The sequence below is a fragment of the Bubalus kerabau genome, chromosome 12, assembly GCF_029407905.1.
Source record: "Bubalus kerabau isolate K-KA32 ecotype Philippines breed swamp buffalo chromosome 12, PCC_UOA_SB_1v2, whole genome shotgun sequence".
Lineage (NCBI taxonomy): Eukaryota > Metazoa > Chordata > Mammalia > Artiodactyla > Bovidae > Bubalus > Bubalus kerabau.
This window is the reverse complement of record NC_073635.1, coordinates 77,153,095-77,179,763: the sequence shown is the minus strand read 5'-3', so window position 1 is coordinate 77,179,763 and position 26,669 is coordinate 77,153,095. Positions and strand designations below refer to the sequence as shown.

Here is a 26,669-nt window from a genome sequence, read left to right as displayed (position 1 = left end):
TAAACATTTAAGTTATGCACAGATCTTCTCTGGAAAGGATAAGACAAATACATAAATGTTACTGATACAGGATAGGAAAAGAGAAGGAACCTCAGAAAAGACTGTGGAGGAGTGCATGGCTAAGATATATTCTAAAGGATGGACAGAGAGAGAAGGTACCTGGTTACCTGAAGTCAGAAAGATTGGGTATGTTTCTCACAGAACAGGAAGTAGCCCAGGTTAGCTGAGATGTTAAATATTATGGGAAATATTTAAGTTAGGTTGGGACCTGTATTAATCAGAAAAGGAATATATTGGCTCACACATCTAAAGAGTTCAGGAGCAGAGCTGACTTTGAGCATTCAGGTGATGTGGCCCAGAAACTCTTTCTCCAACATATAGTTCTGTTATCTGTGCTGCCTTCACTTTCAGACAAATGTTTACAAGAAAGAGCTTGCCCAGTTTAGGCCTCTTTTTCTGTAAGTTGACTTCTTGTTTGATGAGAAGAATGATGTTACTGTCCCAGTATGCTGTTGAACTGGTTCCCGATCGAGAAAGTCTCAAACTCACTCCTTTTGAGATGAGTTCTGTGTAGACTTGTTTAGAATCTGGGCATTTTACAGAGTATCTGTTCATTAGCTTCCATTGAAACCAGAAGGTAGAGACAGAAAGGAATAAAGATATTGTTAAACTATGGCGTAGCCACTTACTATGCAGAAGGGACACCAAAACAAAGCACTGCTTTGTTAGAAAGAGAGAAGATGAGTCTTGGGGGATGGTGACTCCTCCAGATACATAAGTGTATGTTAGAGTGCTTTCACTTTTATATCTTAGTTTTAATCCTAACTTCAAGTGATTTTTTTCTTCCCCTCCCTGAATCAGCTTAGTTGGGGGTTTACAGTGAGAAAAGATTTCAAAAATACCTCTGTCGTAACAAAAGCCTCAATACATTGCATGTGGCCATAGCATGCTGCAACTCATTCTGTGCTCTTAAGATAACTTTTGTAACTCACAAAGATTCAAAAGTATTATCTCATTAACCTACAATATAATTGCATTCTATGTTGTCCATTTTTTAAAAATCATAAAATTTCAAGTTATATTGTCACGTTTAAATATAAACCATAATTTTTAGGGTAAGTACTTATTTCAGTGTACTAACCATTCATTTTGAAAAGCATTCCTGTTTTTTATCTCTTATCAAATTCAGTACTTTATTTAGGTATGTAAAGTGTGCAGATGTGTTTAAGAAACTAATGATCAGTAGTTTTTTTTTTATTCCAAGTTTCACAAGGAGCCTGCATAAACAAGAAGATAATAAGGAAAAAGATGTTCTAAACATTTTTTCAGTTGCTTCTGGCCATTTATATGAACGCTTTTTAAGGTAGGTATTTTTTTAATCTAATGTTTTGGAAAGGAATACACTTACATGGTCTGAAAAAAATTTTTTAAGTTTAAAAGAAGGAAAGAAATTACAGTGAAAAAAATCTCCCACCTCTGTTCCCTTGATCCCCCATTCACTTTCTCACAGGAAACCAATGTTATTATTTTCATACCTGCCAAAGATATGTATAGACAAGCTCAAATGTATATTTTTTAACTCTTTTACCGAAATAACAACACAGTACATACTGCTTTGCACCTTGCTTTTTTTTTTTTTTTACCTAAAATTATGAGAGATGTGTATTTTCTAAACACAATGATATTTTAAGTTTGATTTGAAATGTCAATATTCTTTAAGGTTAGAAAACGGACATATTTTGTAGTAAGATGTGAGAAAAAAGAATATATAGTAAATTTTCTGGTAAAGAAATACCTTGTTTTATAAAAAGGAGGAGGAGTCTGAGAAGAGGGAGAAATATTTATAAACTACAAAGGGCTATTTTTTTTAACTGTATATATAGAAGGATCATAGAGAATGCCTCAAAAATATTTGAAGATGTTGACATTTTAAGATGGTACTTTAGATACATCTGTATCTTCTCCAAGCAGAGGTCTAGAATAACAAAACACATGGCCTATCCAGTGAATTTATCAAGATAGACAGGCTGTTCAGGCCTTCAAGGTTTATATATGGTCTATTAATGTCACAGGGCTTCCCCAGTGGCTGTCAGTAAAGAATCTGCCGGCAGAGCAGGAGGCACGGGTTCAATCCCTGGTCGGGAAAGATCCCCTAGAGGAGGGCATGGCAGCCCACTCCAGTATTCTTGCCCAGGAAATCCCATGGACAGAGAAGCCTGGTGGGCTACAGTCCGTAGAGTTGCAAAAGAGTTGGACACGACTGAGATAATGACACAGTAATAGAGCCAAGATTAGACTTTCAGTTCAGTTCAGTCGATCAGTTGTGTCCCACTCTTTGTGACCCCATGAATCGCAGCACTCCAGGCCTCCCTGTCCATCACCAACTCCCGGAGTTCACTCAGACTCACGTCCATCGAGTCAGTGATGCCATCCAGCCATCTCATCCTCTGTCGTCCCCTTCTCCTCCTGCCCCCAAAGACCCCCAGCATCAGAGTCTTTTCCACTGAGTCAACTCTTCACATGAGGTGGCCAAACTACTGGAGTTTCAGCTTTAGCATCAGTCCTTCCAAAGAAATCCCAGGGCTCATCTCCTTCAGAATGGACTGGTTGGATCTCCTTGCAGTCCAAGGGACTCTCAAGGGTCTTCTCCAACACCACAGTTCAAAAGCATCAATTCTTTGGTGCTCAGCCTTCTTCACAGTCCAAATCTCACATCCATACATGACCACAGGAAAAACCATAGCCTTGACTAGACGGCCCTTTGTTGGCAAAGTAATGTCTCTGCTTTTGAATATGCTATCTAGGTTGGTCATAACTTTTCTTCCAAGGAGTAAACGTCTTTTAATTTCATGGCTGCAGTCACCATCTGCAGTGATTTTCGAGCCCCAGAACATAAAGTCTGACACTGTTTCCACTGTTTCCCCATCTATTTCCCATGAAGTGATGGGACCGGATGCCATGATCTTCGTTTTCTGAATGTTGAGCTTTAAACCAACTTTTTCACTCTCCACTTTCACTTTCATCGAGAGGCTTTTTAGTTCCTCTTCACTTTCTGCCTTAAGGGTGGTATCATCTGCATATCTGAGGTTATTGATATTTCTCCCGGCAATCTTGATTCCAGCTTGTGTTTCTTCCAGTCCAGCGTTTCTCATGATGTACTCTGCATATAAGTTAAATAAGCAGGGTGACAATATACAGCCTTGACGTACTCCTTTTCCTATTTGGAACCAGTCTGTTGTTCCATGTCCAGTTCTAACTGTTGCTTCCTGACCTGCATACAAATTTCTCAAAAGGCAGGTCAGGTGGTCTGGTATTCCCATTTCTTTCAGAATTTTCCACAGTTTATTCTGATCCACACAGTCAAAGGCTTTGGCATAGTCAATAAAGCAGAAATAGATGTTTTTCTGGAACTCTCTCGCTTTTTCGATGATCCAGCAGATGTTGGCAATTTGGTCTCTGGTTCCTCTGCCTTTTCTAAAACCAGCTTGAACATCTGCAAGTTCACGGTTCACGTAGTGCTGAAGCCTGGCTTGGAGAATTTTGAGCATTACTTTACTAGCATGTGAGATGAGTGCAATTGTGCAGTAGTTTGAGCATTCTTTGGCATTGCCTTTCTTGGGATTGGAATGAAAACTGACCTTTTCCAGTCCTGTGGCCACTGCTGAGTTTTCCAAATTTGCTGGCATATTGAGTGTAGCACTTTCACAGCATCATCTTTCAGGATTTGAAGTAGCTCAACTGGAATTCCATCACCTCCACTAGCTTTGTTCGTAGTGATGCTTTCTAAGGCCCACTTGACTTCACATTCCAGGATGTCTGGCTTTAGGTGAGTCATCACACCATCATGATTATCTGGGTCGTGAAGCTCTTTTTTGTACTGTTCTTCTGTGTATTCTTGCCACCTCTTCTTAATATCTTCTGCTTCTGTTAGGTCCCTACCATTTCTATCCTTTATCGAGCCCATCTTTGCATGGAATGTTCCCTTGGGATCTCTAATTTTCTTGAAGAGATCTCTAGTCTTTCCCATTCTTTTGTTTCCTCTATTTCTTTGCAATGACTGCTGAGGAAGGCTTTCTTATCTCTTCTTGCTATTCTTTGGAACTCTGCATTCAGATGCTTATATCTTTCCTTTTCTCCTTTTCTCCTAAATCTCTTAACTAAAGATTAGACTTTAGTTAAACTAAATACTGTTTCAGACTTGCTTCTTTCTCTTGTCAGCTGGAACAAACAAGCAATCAATTTAGTCTATATCAGGTATATATATGTATATATACACACACACACACACACACACACATATGTATGTGTATCTATATATATACACCTATATTATATTCTTATATGTTACATACTGATGAGCAGCCATAGTATTTGAAGACACTTCACTCTATTTCTGCATAATTTATAGTGAAAAACTAGTTAATATCTTTAAATACTTAAATGCCTTAAGAGAAGTAGGATGAAACCCTATTAATGTGAGTTTATTGTTTTATGCAGAATTATGATGCTTTCTGTTTTACGGAACACAAAAACACCAGTGAAGTTCTGGTTTCTTAAAAATTATCTCTCACCAACATTTAAAGTAAGTACATTAATTTTTTATATAGAGTGGTTAATATTTCAATAGTAAGTTATTTATATCATTGCAACATTTACATAACATTTCTCTCTTTAGAATGTGTTTTGAAATGTATATTTACTCAAATTATTATATATAATCAATTAAAACTTGGTATTCAATATTTTTATCTGGCTTAAAAATTCTGTGCAGCTTTTATTTAAAGCATTGATGAAAAGGACAACAGGAGATGGTTTAAAGTAAACTCAGAATTAGGATTAGTGGATTTTCATGATAAAAGTTAGCAATGAAAAATATGTGCAGATTGTTAATTTTAAAACTTAGATTTTTGTTATATTTTTACAAAGAAAGGCAAGAACAGTAGTATCCAGAACCTATGAAAATTGTACCGCAGGAAATAGTTTGATAAAGCTGAGAAGAGTGAAGGCTCTGGTGTCGCATGCAGTGCGTGGTTGCTGTGGTCCTGCGGGCACTACAGTTAGTGTCTGTGGCATTTTATGTTTAGCACGTCTGTTCCCCTTTGCTTAGCCCCGCACTTTTGCCCTGTTTCTTCCTATTAATCAGATTCCTGGCAAGTTAGGGTCTGTTTCGACAGCAGTTAAAGGAGTTCTCTTTCTAGACCCAAACCAGTGGTGAAAGCAGAAATAAAAACAGTCAACCATGCTTTTATTCCTTGGTATTGCCAGGTACATTTCTGAGTACTTTACCTCCATTATTCAGTTGCTCTGCATAAAGTGCTATACCCAGAAAAACCAAGACTCAGAAGTTATACAGCTGACTTGCACAATTGAGAGGTATCCAGGACCACCCCTAAGTTCAAGAACCCAGTAGGTCTCACAGAACTCAGAAAAGCAGTTACACTCAGAGTTACATAGTTCTTTACAGCAAAAGGATGCAGATTAAAATCAGCAAAGCAAAGAGACGCATAGGACAGAATCAGGGGAGACCAGACCAAGCTTTCCTTTTCCTCTCCCAGTGGAGTTGTGTGCACAGAGCTTGCATCTCCTAGAAGAACTGCGGCAGCATACATGGAGTGTTGCTAAATAAAGAAGCCCATTCAGACCTCGTGTACAGGGTTTTTATTGGGGGTTGGGTTTTTAATCCTTGAAGCAAATAGTCATAAATCTCAGATACTTATATCAAGAATATAATTTATCAGTTTACAACTCATTTGTGTGTGTGTGTTTTTTTTTTAACACCTTTCACATCTTCTGTCTCTCTGATCAACCAGCATGTGGACATGTGCATGAAGTGTTTGATTCATAGGTGTTCCAAGATCCAGAGGCTTTCTTTTCTGTCATTAAGTTTTCAGGTCAGACATTAGTAGTAAAACTAGAGGAACAGTTATCTTAATTAATAACCCTGCTAATTAATGTAGTGTACCTATTTTTTTAATGTCTTTCAAGGGCTTCCCTGGTGGCTCAGATAGTAAAAAATCTACCTGGAACTCAGGAGACCCGGGTTCAATCCCTGGGTCAGAAAGATCCCCTGGAGAAGGGAATGGCTACCCCCTCCAGTATTCTTGCCTGGAGAATCCCATGGACAAAGAAGCCTGGCGGGCTACACATCCATGGGATTTCAAAGAGTCAGACACAACTGAGTGACTAACACTTTTTTTCACTTTTCATGTATACTTATATTTTTATATTTGTCAGCATCATCATATTTCTTATTAATAGGTATAAGTTGTAGATGACAACCATTTAAGACATTTTACCAATTCATTTGTAACGATATGTAGTAAACTCTAACTTTTAAAATGTTAACATTTTTCTATGAAACAAAAACTACTTTCTGTTCCTTAAACATATTCTTTGATTTGTATGTGTGTTTTAGGAAGTGATCCCGCACATGGCTGAGAAGTATGGCTTCCAATATGAACTAGTCCAGTATAGGTGGCCCCGGTGGCTTCATCAGCAGACAGAAAAACAGCGGATTATTTGGGGTTATAAGATTCTTTTTCTTGATGTCCTTTTTCCTCTTGCAGTGGACAAAATCATTTTTGTTGATGCTGACCAGGTAATAAGATTAACTATTGTTTTTAAGAGTACTTTAACTTTTTCACACTTCTAAGTATTCAGTTCAGTTTCTAAGTCATATCCGACTCTGCGACCCCACAAATTGCAGCACGCCAGGCCTCCCTGTCCATCACCAACTCCCGGAGTTCACTCAGACTCATGTCCATAGAGCTGGTGATGCCATCCAGCCATCTCATCCTCTGTTGTCCCCTTCTCCTCCTGCCCCCAATCTCTCCCAGCATCAGAGTCTTTTCCAATGAGTCAACTCTTCGCATGAGGTGGCCAAAGTACTGGAGTTTCAGCTTTAGCATCATTCCTTCCATAGAAGTCCCAGGGCTGATCTCCTTCAGAATGGACTGGATGGATCTCCTTGGAGTTCAAGGGACTCTCAAGAGTCTTCTCCAACACCACAGCTCAAAAACATCAATTCTTTGGCGCTCAGCCTTCTTCACAGTCCAACTCTCACATCCATACATGACCACTGGAAAAACCATAGCCTTGACTAGACAGACCTTTGTTGGCAAAGTAATGTCTCTGCTTTTGAATATGCTAGGACACACTTTATGTTGCTGCTGTTTACTGCTGTCTTTGTTGCCATGCTATGTAAACATAAGACATAATTTTGATATATAAGGAAAGTATCTTTTCTAAAGATAATCTGCGTTCCAGGGGAAAATCAAAAGTTTTGCCAGAAGTACCAGTTATTCCTTAAGACATGGCAATTTTTCCTCAGAGGTAGGTTTTTTTTTGGTAGTTAAAAATAAAACAAATACTTATATAAATCATCACAATAAAAGTAGCTATATGAATTCCTGTGGATATGAGCTAAAATTTGTTTAAAGTGAACTGTTTCTTCTTGCTGGAAAAGTTAGCAATTACACACATTCACCTCTCTTTTTTCCCCCTTCAGCAACATTCTTTGGCAATTAGCAATAACCAAATCCCATTATTCTGGCACTTAAAAGAAGCCTAATTTGGCCAAAAAAAATTATGGTCCTCAGCTTTCAACAGAAATTTTTATGATTTTTACCCTTCCCTCCTTACCTGCCTTTGTAATCATGAATGGTAAAAAATAATAATAATAAGTACTTTTAAAATACACAGAATTTTTATTAAAGCCTTTAAAAATACACAGAATTTCTAAAAACAATAGTATGTAAATATAAGTGTTATTTTAGTTAAATGCACAAATTAGTATATTGTTTAGTACTAAAGTATATTTTCAAATCCTATTTTATAATATACTTCTATATTATATCTATATATCCTAAATTCTGTTATCTTTGTATTGTTTTCCAAATTGATAAATGTGAATAATTATAATGAAAAACTAAGAAAGTAGGCAAAAGTGTAATGAAGTATTTTCAAACATACTAACATAAAATTGATTTCTCTTTCCCATTATATATGCAGTAATATTTTTCTAGCAGGCTAGAGTCTGTTACAAAATCAAACATGCTAATACTACTTCATTGAAGCCATTGAGAATAATCAGAAGATTTTTCTTTATGATTCAAACTAACATTTGCCAATATATTTACAGTAATAGATATATACCATAAAATTGTTTTGAATTATTAATCTATACCTTGAGAAATTAAGAGCTGTGTACTTATATATTTAATTCCTTGCCAAAATATGTTTTGTTCAGAATACCTTGATTTTAAATCAAAACCACAATGAGATATCACCTCACACATGTCAGAATGGCTACCATCAAAAAGCACAAATAACAAATATTGGTGAGGATGTGGAGAAAAGGAAATCCTCCTACACTGTTGGTGGGAATGTAAATTGGTATAGCCACTGTGGAAAATAGTATAAAACTTTCCATAGAACAACCATGTGACCCAGAAATCCCAGTCCTGGGTATATAGCTGAAAGAAACAAAAACACTAATTCAAAAAGACATATATACCCCAATGTTCATAGCAGCATTATTTAAAATTGCCAAGATATGAAAGCAATCTAAGTGTCCATCAACAGATGAATGAATACAGAATGTAATACATATTACTACTCAGCCATAAAAAAAGAATGGAATGTTGCCATTTGCAGCAACATGGATTGACTTGGAGGGCATTATGCTCAGTGAAATAATTCCGACAGAGAAACACAGATATGGTATCATATCACTTATATGTGGCGTCTAAAAAGTGCAACAAACTAGTGAATAAAACAGAAAGCAGACTCATAGAGAACAAACTAGTGGTTACCAGTGGTGAGAGGGAAGGAAGAAAAGGCAAATATATGGGTAGGAGATTAAGAGGTACAAGCTCTTAGGTATAAAATAAGCTACAAGAATATATTGTACAACATGAGGGATTTACCAATATTTTATAATAACTATAAATGAAATATAACCTTTAATAATTGTGAGTCACTATCATATACCTGTGACTTATATACTATTATGTATCAACTGTACTTCAGTTTTAAAATATCTTTATTAAAAATGATGTAACAAACTATTCTTATTAATGAATAAAACCACTAACATACAGACTAGGTAAGTACATTTTAGGTTTCTTTTAACCTGTGAGGATAAGGGGGAAAAGTAGAAACTTGGTAAACTCACGCTGGATGAAGGAACTGTGGGGAAAATTCAGGTCTCTGACTTTTCTACAACAAGATAATAATGACTTGAGAGTCACATTAAAAGGGCTTCTATTATTTTATAGTCTTCATCAGAGAAACTGTTCTGTTATTTAGATTGTGAGACATGACCTGAAAGAACTTCGAGATTTTGACCTAGGTGGAGCTCCCTATGGGTATACTCCCTTCTGTGATAGCCGCACAGAAATGGATGGATACCGCTTCTGGAAAACAGGCTACTGGGCATCACATCTTCTAAGAAGGAAATACCATATCAGGTAAGAAAATTCATACTCTTATCCTTGAGTAAATAACTTTTTGAATCACAAGGATCAGTTTTCTTTGAAATTCTAAAATAACAGCAACCAATTATATAGTGCTTATTACATGCCAGTCACTCTTACAAGATTTAAAATCTATTAACTCATAAAATCTCTATGACAGCCTTTTGATACTGTTATCATCCCTATTTTATAGATGTGAAAACTGAGGCATATAGCATTTTTGTACCTTGCCAATGCTTACGCTGCTAGTCCAAAGCTGAGCCAGGAGTTAAGCCCAAGTAACCTGACTCTACTGTCTGTTCCTAACTACTGCAGAAGATTTAAACTTTGTTTATCACATAACAGAATGAAGATACTGTCTTCAAAGCTGATATTATGAGGATTTACCTGGTAGTACAGTGGTTCAGACTCCACGCTCCCAATGCAGGGGACCTAGGTTCAATCTCTGTTATGGGAACTAGATCCCACATGCCACATCTGAGACCTAGCACAGCCAAATAAATTTTTTTTTAATTTGAAAAAAAAGCTATTACTGTTTTGTAGGGCCATGAGTTTCAGGAGATCTTAGAAAAACTTGGTAGTGACCCTAAGAGGATGTGGATCCTAACAGCATCAAATCAAACCTCAAATTCCTTGGAAATAGTATTAGACATGGGGAGAAAATTATGAAAGGATTCATTGTTGTTAGACCCAAGCGTATCTAAAGTTGATACCATCACTGTAGATAGACACTGCTGCTGCTGCTGCTGAGTCGCTTCAGTCGTGTCCGACTTTGTGCGACCCCAGAGACGGCAGCCCACCAGGCTCCCCTGTCCCTGGGATTCGCCAGGCAAGAACACTGGAGTGGGTTGCCATTTCCTTCTCCAATGCATGAAAGTGAAAAGTGACAGTGAAGTCACTCAGTCGTGTCCGACTCCTAGCGACCCATGGACTGCAGCCTACAAGGCTCCTCCGTCCATGGGATTTGCCAGGCAAGAGTACTGGAGTGGGTAGATACTAGAGGAAAGTAAATATACATAAACAACACTGGCTGTCAAGGAGTATACATTTCTTGCAGCGCCTTATACGTGGTGGATCTTAAGAAGTTCAGGAGAATTGCTGCAGGTGACAGGCTCCGGGGCCAGTACCAAACTCTCAGTCAAGATCCAAACAGTCTTTCAAACCTAGATCAGGTAAGTGAAATATTTATGGAATAATTTTCAGTACACATAGACTGCTGTAACCCCCTGCTTATAAACATCTAAATCTTGTATTTTCAACCTTTCTTCCTTTTATACAATTTTGTACATATTTTTTCACTTTAAGCCCAGCATTGTCAGAACTGAGTGTTTGATCTTGACTTTTCCATTCTTAAACCTCTTTCCACCGTGTGTCTTCACTATGTTACCTGTCTTTTTCTCACTTGCCTCCATCGTCATTTAAACGTGTCTGTCTCCCTCCCTCACTCTTCCCCTTTCTCTTCCTTTCTCTCATTCTCTCTGATCTCTAAGATAAATTCCCTTCATCCTTTGCCCTCCCTGGATACTGCCTTACATTTTGTTTTTCCTCACAGACAAATACTTTTTTCCCATGTCCTCTTATTTCCTCACTTTGGTACCCTTAATTTCCTCAGAAGGAAATGGCAACACACTCCAGCATTCTTGCCTGGGAAATCCCATGGACAGAGGAGCCTGGCGGGCTACAGTCTATGGGGTCACAAACGAGTCAGATGCGACTTAGCAACTAACAACAACAACAACAAATAGACCCTGCAGTCCTTAGTTTCTGCTATTCCTTCTTTCCAGTGAATAGCAAATATAAGTTCTTATTAGAACCATACATATTTGTTCATTCAGTCAGCAAGTATCTGCTAAATACTTACAATGTGTCAGATACTTTCCTAGGCCCTGGGACATCAGAAAACAAAGCAGAGATCCTTAGCTCTTGGTGCTTTCATTCTAGTGGTAAAATAACCAAATAAATCAATGAACAGTATTTAAAGGTAATGCGTACTTCAGAGACAAAGTAAAACAGGAAAACATGATAGAGTTCAGAATGGTGAACAAGGGTTAGAGTTTGCTGTTGTAAATTGAGTGGCTGTAGACCTATATGAAGGTGACATTCCAATGAAGGCTTAAGAGCTGACTGTGCAGATACTGGTGAGAATTCCAAACAGAAAGACTATCGAATACAAAGGTCCCAAGGTGAGAGTGGGTCTTACATGTTTGAGGAAGAGTAAAGATGGGGAGAAAATAGTCTGATGTAAGGGAAGAGAGGTGACAGAGGGTCTAGATAACACAGAAACTTTGAGGCCCTTTGTTTAAAAGTCAAGCAAATGTAGTATACTAATGATTGATTCAAGACCACAGTGATGAAGGACCGATTTAAAAAAAAAATCATTCTTGAAAGTTGAGAGAACTCACCATATGTATGTGTGCAAATGCAAGGTAGTGTCTGCAATATTGCCAATTAGTTTACCAAAAAAATGATGTTGAGTCCGCAGTAAACCCCAGTGATGTTCCAGATTTAGATTATGAATACCACATTTTTATAATTCAGTCATTTCCCTGGTGGGTTAATCATAAGGAACCCTATCTGCCTGTGGATAACTGAAGAAAAGACCAGTTTTTCAGCAAGCATCTCAGGAACTCTCCCAGAACAGCATCACTATATTTGGGGAATAGTTGTCCTTTCTCTGATGTTTGACTCCTGTTCCTGCCAGTCCAGTAAATGCTTCTCTCTGAAGTCAGAATAATATCTTCTTATCCAGTGAACACTTTTTGCTTATTTACCTTCTTTGCAACACAAATGTTTTCAACCTCACCTTTTTTGAAACTCCCTTGGCTTTCATAATACCAAATCTCCCTGCTGCTTCTCTGATGTCCATGACTTTCCCACTGCAATTTATTTTAGAGCTACTCTTTTTCTACTTCTTATTTATATGTTGCTGTCCTCTAAATTTCTGCTCGTGGCTCACTTCTCATTCTGTGCCCACTCTATTAGCATTCCTACAAACACTCAAGGTTTTAATTCACAGCTTTTCTATCAAGAATTCCCAAATCTTTGGCTCTTCTCTCTCCTCTGAATGCCGGACTCATATATTAAATCTATTGAAATAGACCCAGTAATGCCCAGAACATTTCTGAAATTAAAAATCAAAATTCAAGCTACATTTCTCTTCCACTATTCCGTACATCAGCAGATACTATTGAGCTGCCTGTTACAGGTTAGGTTATCCAGTAAACAAACTGACTCTAAATTAGCTTGCAGGAAGTTTATTAGGACGTGCTTTCAGGACCAATAGCTCTTAGAGAAGGAAAGGAAGCAGAATTGGGCAAATTCTACAAATTCAACAAAGGCCTCAGACAACCCCTACAGGGGGCTCTAAAGCTGATATGGCCTTTCTTGATTGTCACAGTTTGTTCAGGGGGGCTGGATCTTTGTTCCTTCACCTAGATTCCCTGAACCTAGTGATATGACCCAGAGCCTCCCAGAGTTATGAGGATAATAAGCACAGCTTCCCCAGGAAGCTCACTGGGAGGGATAAGCAGGGTCACTTCTACTTTGCCCCCTTGAACCCATGTCCTTGCCTTTCTGGGCCCCTGACCAATCAACCAAGCCATTCACCATTTCATATGAATTTATGTATTTTTTAGCCTTAGGCTACTTCTCTTCTGTATATAAGTAAATGATAAGTTACATCATCTGAAGTAGTTAAAATAGTTCTTAGAAAAGCAGTAGCACAAAGTACTATATTGAAAAGAAAAAGGGTCTCAAATAACCTCAGCTTCTACCTAGAAACTAGGGGGAAAAAGCAAATTTTAAACCAGAGTAAAAAAGAGGGGATAATTAATAAGTGGAGTGGAATCAATGAAAGCAGAAATCAATGAAATGAAAAAATGGAAAAAATTATGTGTTTCAGTAGGTTTTCTTACAAACAAAAGCTGGTTTTTTGATAAAATTAGCAAAACTCAAACTGCTAGCCGGACTGATCAGGAAAAAGATAAAAGACACAAATTACTAATATAATGTAGAAATGAGAGACATGATAGCACAATATCTATAGATACTGAAAGAATAATGAGAAACTATTATGAACAACTTGATGGTAATAAACAACTTTGATGAAATGGACAAATTACATAGAAGACAAACTATCAAAATGCACTCAGAATGAAATAGATAACCTGAAGAACACTGTATCTGTTGAAGAAATTGAATTTAGCACAACTTTCCAGGCCCAGATAGCTTCTAATTTCTACCAAAGTTACATGAAATTCTACCCAGTATTAAAGAAAGAAATAATATCAGTTCTCCACACACTCTTCAGAAAAGTGACATGCCATTACGTTTGCATGTTCTGTTATTAGAAGGAAGTCAGTGGGTCCAGCCACACTCTAGGAGGAATACTTGCACAAGAGAATGAGTACTGTGAGGCAAGGATCACTGGGGGCCATGTCAGAAGCTTCCTGCCACAAACCCTGATATCTATCAAAACCAGATTGAATAAAAAAGATTTTCTCAATGGTAAAAAGGTATATTTACTGAACAGTAAAAAGGGTGGAATTATTCATTATACACATAACAACTTCAATGAATCTAAAAATTATGCTGATCTAATTAAACAAGCCAGGCCAAAAATATACATATTGTGTGATTCTGTTTATATAAAATTCTAGAAAATGTAAACCAATCCACTTGGACAAAAAGCAGTTCATGTTTGCCCAAGAACTGGCTTAGGTGTATGTAGAAAGGACAGCCCAGAAGGATTGCAAAAAGGCACAAGACACTTGGGGGTTATGTATATATTCAATGAGCTTGATTGTGGTCATAGTGTCACAGGAATATTTAATATGTGAAACTTATCAAATTGTACCCTTTAAATATGTACAGTGAGTGGACTGACATAAGGTTAGACATATAAATCAATGGTATAGAATCGAGAGTCCAGAAATAAACTGAGAGTCCATGTATCTATGCTCACTAGATTTTTGACAAGCATACCAGGATAATTTAAAGGAGAAACAATAGTTTTTTTCAACAAAGGTGCTAGAACAATAAGATGTCTACCTGCAAAGAATGAATTGGACTCCTTCCTAACACCATACACCATATATAAAAACTTAACTCAGAATGGATCAAATGCCTGTATGTGAGAGGATAAAGTGTAAAACTCTTATAAAGTATTGACATAAATCTTTCTAACTTCGGATTAGGCAATGGTTTCTTAGGTATGAAACAAGTATAAGCAACTAAAGGAAAAAACAGATAGGACTGCATCAAAATTAAAAACTTTGTTCATGAAAGAACACAGAGTGAAAAAGACAACCCACAGAATGGAAGGAAATACTTGAAATCATATATCTGATAAGGGACTAGTATCCAGAACATATAAAGGATTCATAATTTAATAACAAAAAGACAACCAATTTTTTAAATATTCAAAGGATTTAAATAGATATTTTTCCACAGAAGGTACACAAGTGGCCAGTAAATGCATGAAAACATGCTCAGCATCATTGGTCACTAGGTACTACATTAAAACTACAAGATACCACGTCATACTCACTGGAATGGCTATAAGAAAAAGATGGTCCATAACAGCATTGGCAAGGATATGGAGAAATTGGAACCGTCATACACTGCTGATGAGAATGCAAAATAGTGTAGGGTATGTGTCTGTGTGTTTTGCCAGCCATGTTTAGTTGGATGGGGGCAGGTCAGAGTTTGGATTTAACCAGGACTATTTTGCCAAACATATCCAACTAAATGAGAGAAGGATAAGACAGTTGAGAATCTATTCAAGGGATTAAATATAAGGATTAACCATGGAAATTGAAGAAAGGAGAGTGAAGACATCAAGGATAAATGACAGTGAAACAGTGGTGCGATCAGGTCCCAAAGGGGATCGAAGGATGTTGATATCTGAGTACTTGATGGAGTAAGCTGAAAATCTAGAGGTAGTAAGAGAGTGGGAGTATGACGGGAGAAAGTGGCTAAGATGACAGACCTGGTTTTTTAAGGATTTAAAGAATGGATTTCCAGGAAAAGGGGATTCAAAGAAGGAATAGTCAAACTTTTATTTTTTTTTAATTGATAAGACTGTTTTAGAGCAGTGTTAGACTTACAGGGAAAAAAATGAGTAGAAAGTACAAAGAATTCTCATATTTCTGGGCTCTATTCTGTTCTATTGCTGTGTTTGTCTATTCTTTTACAAATCTCCATGTTTTAATTAACTAGAGAATTTATATGAAGATTTTCAAATTCAGTATTATCGTCCTGTTTGTTATTCTTCTTCAACCTTGGGTTGGCTATTCTGGGCCTTCTATGTAAACTTTAGAATCAGTTGATATCCACAAAATAACTTTCTGGGACTTTGATTAGGATTGTGTTGAATTTATAAATTGAGTTGGAAAGAACTGACATCATACCAATATTGCTGCTGCTGCTGCTAAGTCGCTTCAGTCGTGTCTGACTCTGTGCGACCCCATAGACGGCAGCCCACCAGGCCCCGCCGTCCCTGGGATTCTCCAGGCGAGAACACTGGAGTGGGTTGCCATTTCCTCCTCCAACGCATGAAAGTGAAAAGTGAAAGTGAAGTTGCTCAGTCGTGTCCGACTTTCTATCTGTGAACATGAAATACCTCTCCATCTATTTAGATGTCCCTAAGTTTCTTTCATCAGAATTTTAGTTTTCCTTATGTAGAGGAACATTCTTTTTAGATTTTTACCTGGGTTTGTTTGGTGGGGTTTTGGGGTGGGGGGTGGAGTGTGCTAATGTAAATGATGGTATGCTTTCAATTTTAAATTCCACTTGTTCATTGCTGGTATATAGCACTTGACTTTCTGTATATTAACCTTGTATCCTGAAACCTTGTTATAATTGCTTATTCATTGCAGGAGTTTGCTATTGATTCTTGTCATCGTCAAACAAAGACAGTTTTATCACTTCCTTTCCAATCTGTATACTGGTTTATATTTCCTTTTCCTATCATGTTGCATCGGCTAGGACTTTGAGTATTATGATTAATAGGAGTGTTGTGAGAAGAACCCTAAAATTATGAATCTTGGACCTTAGATGGGACATCCAACACACGTACCCCTGGTGCCCTCTGGGAGAGAAAGGAAACATGCCCTTTGCTCCGGAATGCAAACGGATACTCTCTGTGGACACATAGGGACGGGCTCTACAACCCTTGACATGTAAACAGATACCTCTGTGAAAAGGGTCTCTTGATGTCTCCAGAGATCTGTCCTTAACTTACTAGGTTCATTTGCCATTTAAACATCCTTTTACCCGGGTGCCAGCAGTCTTTGCTTAGAAAGCTGTGAGTGTGCAGAAGTTTCCTGATAGGGAACTGAAAAGTCACCTCAGAATCTGGAGAGTGTGGTGGTGACCACATAACCAGTAAGATACGGTGTAAGTGATTAATCCTGGTGTTTTTCCAGGCAGTTGGAAGTAGAAAGGGAATTGCAAAGGTGGGTTCTGGGCCCCCCTCTTCACCCCCAAGGCAGGAGTCAAGTCCAGAGCAGGTGTGTGCTTCCTCCCAGTGCACAGGCTCATTCACGATATGAGACCATTGGGTCAAATTAAGTATTTAAAGCTTAAAAATATGACCATATCTCAGATTTGGGTATGTTTTATAGAATCCATTTATAGAATCCATTTATAATCTAAATGACAGCTTCAACTTCTTCCACTCTGACTCTAATTGAAATTCCTCTGTGTTGAAATCATTCTTTTTCTAATAGGATCTTCCCAATAATATGATTTACCAAGTTGCCATCAAGTCTCTTCCCCAAGAATGGTTGTGGTGTGAAACCTGGTGTGATGATGAATCCAAGAAAAGAGCCAAAACAATTGATCTGGTGAGTGTTTGCATTTTCCTTTGTATAAGCAGATATGAAAATGTTCCAATAGAAGTATTTTCTATTTTACAAATGGCATGGCACCCTGTGGCTCAGTCTGTAATTTATTGTTTTATTTACCTACGTTGGCAGGTATAGGGCTGTATCAGGGGCTCCCAAGACCACCCCAGGTTTGATGATTCGATAAGAGGACTCTTAGGACTCAGAATATTTCATGGCTATGGAAATATTACAGTGAGAGAATACAAAGTGAAATCAGCAGAAGGAAAAGGCGCATGGGGTGAAGTTCAGAGAAAACCAGATCCAAGCCTCCAAGAGTCCTCTCCCTGTGAAGTTACCTGGGACAACCCTCATTCCTTAAGCTCAAAGAAGTACAACACCACGTGTGAAATGTGGTCTATCAGGGAAGCTTACCAGAAAGCCAGTGCCCAGAATTCTTATTGGGAGCTGGTCATGTAAGCAACCCCTCAGCCTGGCACGTGCCAAAATTCCCCATATCTAGAAAAAAGGCAGGTGGTCAGCATAAATTACAAGTTTGCACAGTTTAGGCACAGTGAGCTGTTCTTATCAGGGAATGGTGGGAACACACCTGAAACCCAAGTTCCCAGAAGCCAGCCAAGGGCCAGCCTTGTAAGCACAGGCCTCTCAGAATAGCAGCCTCTGTGTTAATAGTAGCCTGCTGTGTTCTTTTCTGCACAAGGCCTTTTCAAAGAAAGGCCATCAACTGGCTGAAATGTCATAAACTAAACATATGATGAGTTATCATCTTAACATATCATCAGTTTAGTTCTTATGCCAATAATTTCCCCAAATAAAGACAGCCAGAATAATTCCAGCTACTTGCTGCTGCTACTGCTAAGTCGCTTCAGTCGTGTCCGACTCTGTGCAACCCCATAGACGGCAGCCCACCAGCTCTGCCATCCCTGGGATTCTCCAGGCAAGAACACTGGAGTGGGTTGCCATTTCCTTCTCCAATGCATGAATGTGAAAAGTGAAAGTGAAGTTGCTCAGTCATGCCTGACTCAGCGACCCCATGGACTGCAGCCTACCAGGCTCCTCCATCCATGGGATTTTCCAGGCAAGAGTACTGGAGTGGGGTGCCATTGCCTTCTCTGGCAATACTTAAATTATCCTATACGTCTTTTTATTCATTATTTTTGAGAAATTTTTTTCTTAGGTTTTCATTGTAAGCAGTTTATGCTACACAGTTTAAATCCAGACATGAAATATTTTAAACTAGTTGATTTCTTGTCCATATGTAGACATTATATTCCAATACTGTATATTTTCTCTAGTAGTACAAGATATTATCATTTTTTTCCTGACCATATTTTTCTGTGGTGATATAAGTTTAGAATAATTGTGTACAAGATCTTCTTGTACACAAGATCTTCTTGGAAGAACAAACTGTCAAAATTTTAGACCTCATAGTTTTTAACAAAGTAAGACTGGATAACAAAATAAAGGGATGTTTTTCCAGATATGTATAGAAAGTAGCATGCCAAAATATAATTAGATTGCAATCATAGGTGATAGAATGTAGCAGAAACAAGTGGTCATCGGTCAGGAAAAAAACAAGGGAAATTTCTAAAGAGTGGATAAGGACATTACAGTGTTAAGGTTGTGTTGTATAAGAATGTGACTCATCCGTTAGTTGACATAAGTCTCCTTGGGATTTTTAGTACTTAAATTAACATGAGCTACTCTAGCAAATGCCCAAATTTCTGTGGTTTCACGTACACCCAGGCCCAAGTGGGTGTCCTGTCAGTGAGTGGCTTCCCTGTACATCATGACTCAGGGACCAGTCTCCATCCATCCTGGGACTTCTTCATCCTCCAGCGTCCTGTCATCATCTGTGTCCATCTGAAGCCGATCCATCCAGTATAGCAGCCACTTCCCACAGGCAGCCATAAAGTACTTAAAATGTTGCCAGTCTAAATTGAGGTATGCTCTATGGTATAAAACACATCAGATTTTGAAGACTCAATAAAAATGTAAAAATATCTCATTACTAATTTTTATATTGATTACATTTTGACTAGATAACATTTTGGAAATACAGTGTTAAAATTTATTCCACCTGTTCCTTTTACATTTTTTTTAATTTGGCTGTTTGAAAATGTAAAACTGCATTTGTGGCTTCCATCATATTTCTGTTGGGTAGTGTTGATCTGGAGGGTAAGAAGAAAGGAGGGTGGAGGATGCATCCTGATCCTAAAGACCTTGGCCCCGTGGTGGCAGTTGGTTGTGTGTCTACATCCAGTTATAAAAAGAGCTGAGGATCATCATTCCTGGATGGGCAGCCACTTCCTAGCAGTAGGTCTACTGAGAAAATGGATGGGTGGCATAGATTTTGGTGGACAACATCATCTCTTCGAAACATTTAAAATAAAAAAGAACATGCTGTTTTTGGTCATCTTAGGGGAAAGGTTAAAAAGGAAAATCAGGAAATGGCCTAATGGAGAGGAAAAAGCATTATTGACCTTCGGAACTATAGTTCTCTGTTGTGAGGGCCAACTTGTGCATTATAGGATGTTTAGCAGCATCCCTGGTCTCTACCCACTAGATGGCGATAGCGCCCCCCAGCCCCCAGTTACAGCCATCAAGTACCTCCAGACCTGGCCACAGCTCCCCTGTGGGACATGATTGCCCCATTGAAGCACTGCTGATAGAGATTATGCTTCCCAATGGCTTAGCAGGTAAAGAATCGACAATTGTAGCATAAGCTAAGGAAAAAATAGTACTTTGTTTTTTGTTTCTGACACAGAAAATCCGTTATCTTGTTTATAGAACACATTATCTGTGAAGTTAATTTGTACAGAGAAGTTCCTGTTACCCACTTACTTCAGAAATACAGTACTGTAGGAAAAAATCCACAGTGGAATGAACTGGAAATATTTGGTGAGGAAAGGATTAAGATACCAGGCTTATGGCTCATAAATAAGCTTTCCCATAAGGCATGAAAGATGAAGCAGGTTGGGGCTACCATGAGAAAGTGCCACGTAGAAGTAAGCTGCAGGACACGTGCTCTATTAGTGTGCTTTGTGAAGAGCAGACGGATGCCTGTGTAGCTCTGTGAAGTTTGTGCTCCTCCTGTAACCTTTCTTTACGTTCCTCAAGCCAAAGACACTGGGGTCATATTTGATGCCTCTCTTTCTCACAGTTCACATCCAGCCCACTAGCACTAATCCTGTCAGCTGTATCTTCACATACATCCAGAGTCAGACCCTCCTTAAACTCTGCCTTTGCTTTTTACCTTTTAAACTTAATTTCCCAAGAAACTTGATAGTAGAACCAATTGCTAATTAAAACTGATCAAGTATTAGAGGAACCTTGGAGATAACGTTGTTCTAATTTCCTCGTTTGCCAATGAAAAGACAGGTTCTGCCACTGGTGCCCACATACGCGCACACACAGTTTGGTGATGTTTACAGGTCTCCCTACTAGTTTAAGTGGGACTGTCCAAGTCTAACTGCTAGTAAGAATTGGAACCATGAGGATCGAGGATCCCTGTCCATTGTTTTTCCACTGTGCCTCTTAAACAGACTACTTAAATATTCTTAAGGCATGGAGATTTATAGGCTACTCTGAATTTCACAACTATCAGTATTTTGCCAAATGAATTCCAGTTAACTGATTTTAATACCACAGCTGCTAATCAAAACAGAGGCATAGGAAAGAGGACAAATGCTTTTGCCAAAGAAACTCGAGACATTTCTAAAGGCTGACAATTAGTTCTACGTATGAAAAAAAAACTATGTAAAACCAGGTTTTAGTCCAAAGAAAAGGCAAGAAAATATTTATTAATATAGTCTGCTGTACTCTTTTACAGAATGGTCATATAATTGGCTTCTTTGTCCAAATATTTTATAGAATTGTTTGACAGATTTCTTACGAACCATCAGAAAATCTTCAAATTTTTGTTTAAACTTCTCATTGAGTGTTTGCATTAAACACTGCTTACATAAACTGCAATTTGTCATTTCAGTTGATCCTTTCTCTATTAAACTAATTCTAATATTTATATTTTCAGTGCAATAACCCCAAAACAAAAGAACCTAAACTAAAAGCTGCTGCCAGGATTGTCCCAGAATGGGTGGAGTATGATACTGAGATACGGCAACTGTTAGATCACCTTGAGAACAAGAAGAAAAATGCAGGTGAGTTGTTCTGCAGTTGTGTATGAACCACATGTTGCACTAAGTGAAATTAGAATAGATTACAAAATCATTTCTTAATGGTTATCAAATGATTACGTCAGAATTTCTTTACCAAAGTCTGTGACATGATTACAGATTTTCTTTTTATGTGGACTAAGTTCACAAATTTAAAACATGGATAGAGAATCTATTCCCCTATGGATATAGCTTCATATCATCAAATAGATAAGCAGTATAGTATTAGTCTCCTGACCTAAGATAGAGGTTAAAAAATAAATAAATAAAAGAAACACTCTAAGATACACTGAATTTCCTAAATATGAAAATCCAAGCCCCGAAGTTTAATAAAAGCCTTACACAGCCAAATAGAGTATTACCTCCTGTCTCCTTAATTAGTGACATACATAGTATGTTTCCTCATAGAAAGCTGGTTCCTTATTCCAGTAGCCTTTATCACAGACCAGAGGATGGTTTGAATTAGTTTCCATTTCTTAGATTTAAAAAACTGAAATTACCTTAGCATTTTATCACCCTACATAAACCCTTAACACCAATAAATGTGTGTTGGATATTCTTTTAAAGCTGATATCAACTTCTTGATTCCTTCATGATTCCCTTTCCTGGTCAGTACCTGTCTCTATTGTTCTTTGCTCTTTTTAAAAGTAGTGTTAGCCAGAAAGAAAAACACAAATACAGTATACTAATGCATATATATGGAATTTCAAAAGATGGTAACAATAACCCTGTATACGAGACAGCAAAAGAGACACTGATGTATACAACAGTCTTTTGGACTCTGTGGGAGAGGGAGAGGGTGGGATGATTAGGGAGAATGGCATTGAAACATGTATAATATCATATATGAAACAAGTCGCCAGTCCAGGTTCGATGCACGATACTGGATGCTTGGGGCTGGTGCACTGGGATGACCCAGAGGGATGGTACAGGGAGAGAGGAGGGAGGGTTCAGGATGGGGAGCACGTGTATACCTGTGGCGGATTCATGTTGATAATATGGCAAATACAATATTGTAAAGTTAAAAAAAATAATAAAATATAAAAAAATTAAAAATACAAAACTTAAAAAAAAATTAATAAAAGTAGGGTTGAGCTGCTGTTGTGTTCCAGTCAGTATGTTAAAGACTTTCACTGATTAGACTAATTAATCCTCATCATAATTTCCAGTATTTCAGAATATAATTCTTGTTGTCCTCAACTTTACTTTTTAGGGAGGCTGAATTTCCTCACATAAGCATGAAATTGTGTTTTATATTGACTCTGTTTTCCTTAACAAAATCAATGTGTGCTATCGAAGAAGTTCAGTATTTTAAACACACCTGAGTATTTTTAATAATCTAATAATATAAAGGTGCCATTTCAGTTCAGGAGAAAGATTATTATGTAAGTGGCATAACTGTTTTCAAAGGGAGAGAAAGATAAGACAGGACGGAGGGAGAGAAGAAAAGAAACTAAAAAAGGAAAGAAGAAAGGAAAACTCACATAATTACCTCACAATAAAATATAAATGCATGAAACATTGAGATGAAATGTTTCTCTTATCAAATTGGAAAGAGTTAAAGGATAAACAATACCTAGCACTAGCAAGAGTATTGACAAGCGTGTATATACATACATATAGTAGCTGTATAAATTAAGTAAATTTTGTAATATACATAAAAATTCAAATACATGCCATTTGATCCATGAGTTCATCAGAAACTTACATTTAAACAAAAATATGTGTGTGTATATGTTTGTCACAACATTGTCTTTAATAATGACATAGAATCTGTCCAACAATAGAGGATTGATCGGTTGCATAATTCCAGTGGAATTTAGTGGAGAGAGAGAGAAAGTCTGCCATTTCGAATTGTGGAACAGGATCCGTTTAAATTGTGTTTTAGTTAATTTCTGCCTGGAAAATATCATTTTGAATTCTCACATGTCTTAAATCCGTTAGTATGTGTAGCACATTGATTCAGGAGAAAAAAACATTTTGAACTCTTAAGTCTTCACTGGTATTGACTTTGATTCTCACAGTTATATAGTATTTATTCCTGCGTTTGAATGCTCTGCCTGCCCATCTTAGACAAAGACCACATATATCTTTTGCCTTTTGTTGTTCCATTACATTAATGACAGCATACTTTGTACCTGGTGAGAAATCTATTTTTCACCATCAGGGTGCTAGGTCGTGGAGATAACAAAGATGAATAAAGTATTGTTCTAATAGACTCATGGGAGCTCACTTGTAGGTGGGTAAAAGGGCAAGTAGTTGTGCTCCCATATGATCGAGGCCATGGGCTTCCCTGGTGGCTCAGTTGGTAAAGAATCAGCCTGCAATGCGGCTGACCTGGGTTCGATCCCTGGGTCGGGAAGATCCCCTGGAGGAGGGCATAGCAACCCTCTCCAGTATTCTTTCCTGGAGAATCCCCATGGACAGAGGAGCCTGGCGGGCTACAGTCCACAGGGTCACAAAGAGTCAGACACGACTGAGCGATTTAAACACACCACAATAGGGATCTATAGATCTATAGATCTATGAGCTGTTCTCACTGTCACTTAATGAAGCGAGTAGGTACTAAACTAACAAACAGGAAGATCCTCAGTGAGCACCTACACTTTGTTAATTCATGCCTCAGTGAGGTTTAAGCTAATTTGATATTTAAGATTTCAAGAGCTAAATATACTTTCCTCCCCTACAGTTTTGACACATGATGAACTCTAGCCCTGGCTTGTGTAAGAAGATGAGAAAGTATGACAAGAAATCTGCCACTGCTGGGAAAATGTGGAACTACTTCCAAGACTTGTCAAAGTTTCATTAAGGATCAGTGACATATTCTTGGATTTAAATTATATTATTTAAAAGTAACATGTATTTAATGTATTGAATAAATTTAAGTTATATATTGTAAGAAATGACCATTGAGTGTTTAAAATTAGATGGTTCCTCTTTCCTGATTGCATAAAACACTGGGTTTTCATCAGTTAAAGTGATAATTTTGCCAGATAACCAGGTTGAACATATCTGACTAGCTGGTCCTCATGGGGATTTATCAAACCATCTACATCTTTGAATATTCCAGCTGTATTTATTTATATATTTCTTTATTCAAAAGATGCATTTAAATTCGAGAGACCTATTTTGTGTTTTTTTCTTCTGAGAAAGAAGAAGGACTTATGGTTATCTCTGAATAGTATTTTTAAAAATTAAGCCCATTTGTACCTTAACTATTTGTTTTAAAATGAAACTAGTGCCACACTGTAACCACTTAGTTTATTTATCTTAAACCATATGATGTTTTAATCCTATATATTTTTTTTACTGGTTCTAATTTTTATTTTCATAAAATTATATTCGTGGGCTTATGGGATATGTATGTATGCTTTTTAAAAAAGAACTGGTTAGTTTTATAGAAACTAAGTTAAGAATATAAACAGCTTTTCTCTTTTATATTAGATGAATAGGAATAGTAAATGTTCAAAAAAACTGTCCAGCTACTCTAGAATCATAGGATCTTGGGACAGGAGAAGACCTGTGTCATTTTGGACCCTGTCCTCTGAAGAAGCTGATTCACTGGGGCTGAGGTGAGTGTGGGAAATCATGATTGTTCCGGATGACCCTGTTGATAAGTGAGGTTTGAGGACCAGTTAATAGAGTTTAGCCTCCAGCCAGTGTGTCAGCCCCGCTTCCAAGGCCCTGCCAGGTGGAGCCTCATGCCATCCTGGAAGCTTCCAGGGCCATATGGAACTGTCTGCTCCTAGAGCCGGACTGCTCTGTCTTTGGACAGGTCTGTGCAGAGTTCCATGGTGAGCCAGAAGCTGTCTATCATGGGTCTATGCTTGTTCCTCTGAACTCTTCTGAACAAATCTACCCTTGTCTATTGGATAACAGCCCATAACATTTGAAAATAACTGCTCAGCTCCTCACAGCTTCCTTCTTCCTGATAAGAGATCACAAGACCTCACTCCCTTTTCCAGTAACCACGCCCCTCCCTGGTTATTTATTTGGGTTTTTCTGTGATGAAATGGAGTGCTCAAGTACAGGGAACAATGTAGCTCCTTGAAGGAGAGAATAGAATACTTCCAGGAAGCACCACAGGCCATCAGCCTGGAGTTACAGATAAAATTGGACTTTTCTGTATAAATATGTAGTTTGATACAAATGGGAGCTGCCCGTAGAAATGGTTGCTTCTACGGGCCAGGGCCAGGCCCAGCCCCTGGGACACAACCAGACATGCAGTTGCTACTGCCCAGGAGAGGTGTCAGAAACCCAGATGAATAGCGTTCAAGGCAACACGTGTATGTCAAGTCAGACTGTCTTCAGTCACTAAAGCATCTCTGAGATTCAGCAGCGAAGAAGATAGTAGCATTTAACTTCCCCCTAGAACAGAAAGGACTATTCATCGAGGGGCTCTGACATCTGTCTCAGATCCCTGGTTCACAGAGCAAGTGGTAAGTGTGCCACAAAATCTGTCACTCCCCAGCCCCTCTTGCCCATTTCTGTTCAGTAGTAAGGGGGTCCATCCTCTTCCAAGGGGCTTCCCTGGTGGCTCAGCGGTAAAAAATCCACCTGCCAATGCAGGAGACCTGGGTTCAATCCCTGGGTTGGGAAGATCCCCTGGAGAAGCAAACAGCAATGCACTCTAGTATTCTTGCCTTGAGAATCCCACGGACAAAGGAGCCTGGCGGGCTACAGTCTGTGGGGCCACAAAGAGTTGAACACAACTTAGCAACTAAACAGCAACCACCCTCTTCCAAATAATCAATTGATTGGTTAAGATCTTACTTTTGGTGGCAGTTAAGGAGTTGAGGCACAAAGGACCAGGACTCGGATTGATCCACGTTCAAAATGCAGGCAACTCTGTGATGGCAGCACACGGTTAGGGGCACCCAGCCCACCCTGTAACCACCCAAAAAATGACTCTTGAAGTGTTAGATAATGGGACAGCTGTTCCCATTATCTTTGCAGTTTATTAGCCCAGTATCAAATGTAAAATTCTAGTTTCTGAGAAATTCTAGAGTGAGGTCTCTACTTAGAACCTGCTGTTAACAACTTTGATTTGGAGAATATCTTGTCCCCTACAGTTCATAATTACTTGCATTTAAGTTATTTACTTTAGTCATGTAATCCTGCCCAACTGTATAAGGTTTGTATCCTGTCTGATGTGATTTCACTTTTTAAAA

The 26,669-nt window shown here is 38.1% G+C and overlaps 1 protein-coding gene across 6 annotated transcripts in view; it reads left to right on the top strand.

Annotated features, from left to right (window-relative positions):
• The window catches only part of UGGT2 (UDP-glucose glycoprotein glucosyltransferase 2), a 156,298-nt gene extending 131,902 nt beyond the window's left edge, over window positions 1–24,396 (top strand). For 5 of the 6 annotated variants that reach the window (XM_055542858.1, XM_055542857.1, XM_055542855.1 and 2 more), the window contains 8 exons: window positions 1,247–1,363; window positions 4,498–4,582; window positions 6,416–6,598; window positions 9,310–9,470; window positions 10,534–10,648; window positions 17,207–17,323; window positions 21,357–21,483; window positions 24,188–24,396. In XM_055542858.1, the coding sequence (XP_055398833.1) occupies window positions 1,247–1,363; window positions 4,498–4,582; window positions 6,416–6,598; window positions 9,310–9,470; window positions 10,534–10,648; window positions 17,207–17,323; window positions 21,357–21,483; window positions 24,188–24,210 (928 nt within the window). In that variant the 3' untranslated portion in view covers window positions 24,211–24,396. The remainder of the gene's footprint in view (window positions 1–1,246; window positions 1,364–4,497; window positions 4,583–6,415; window positions 6,599–9,309; window positions 9,471–10,533; window positions 10,649–17,206; window positions 17,324–21,356; window positions 21,484–24,187) is intronic. The other variant, XM_055542856.1, reaches the window with a different exon arrangement.
• Window positions 24,397–26,669: the final 2,273 nt, after the last annotated feature.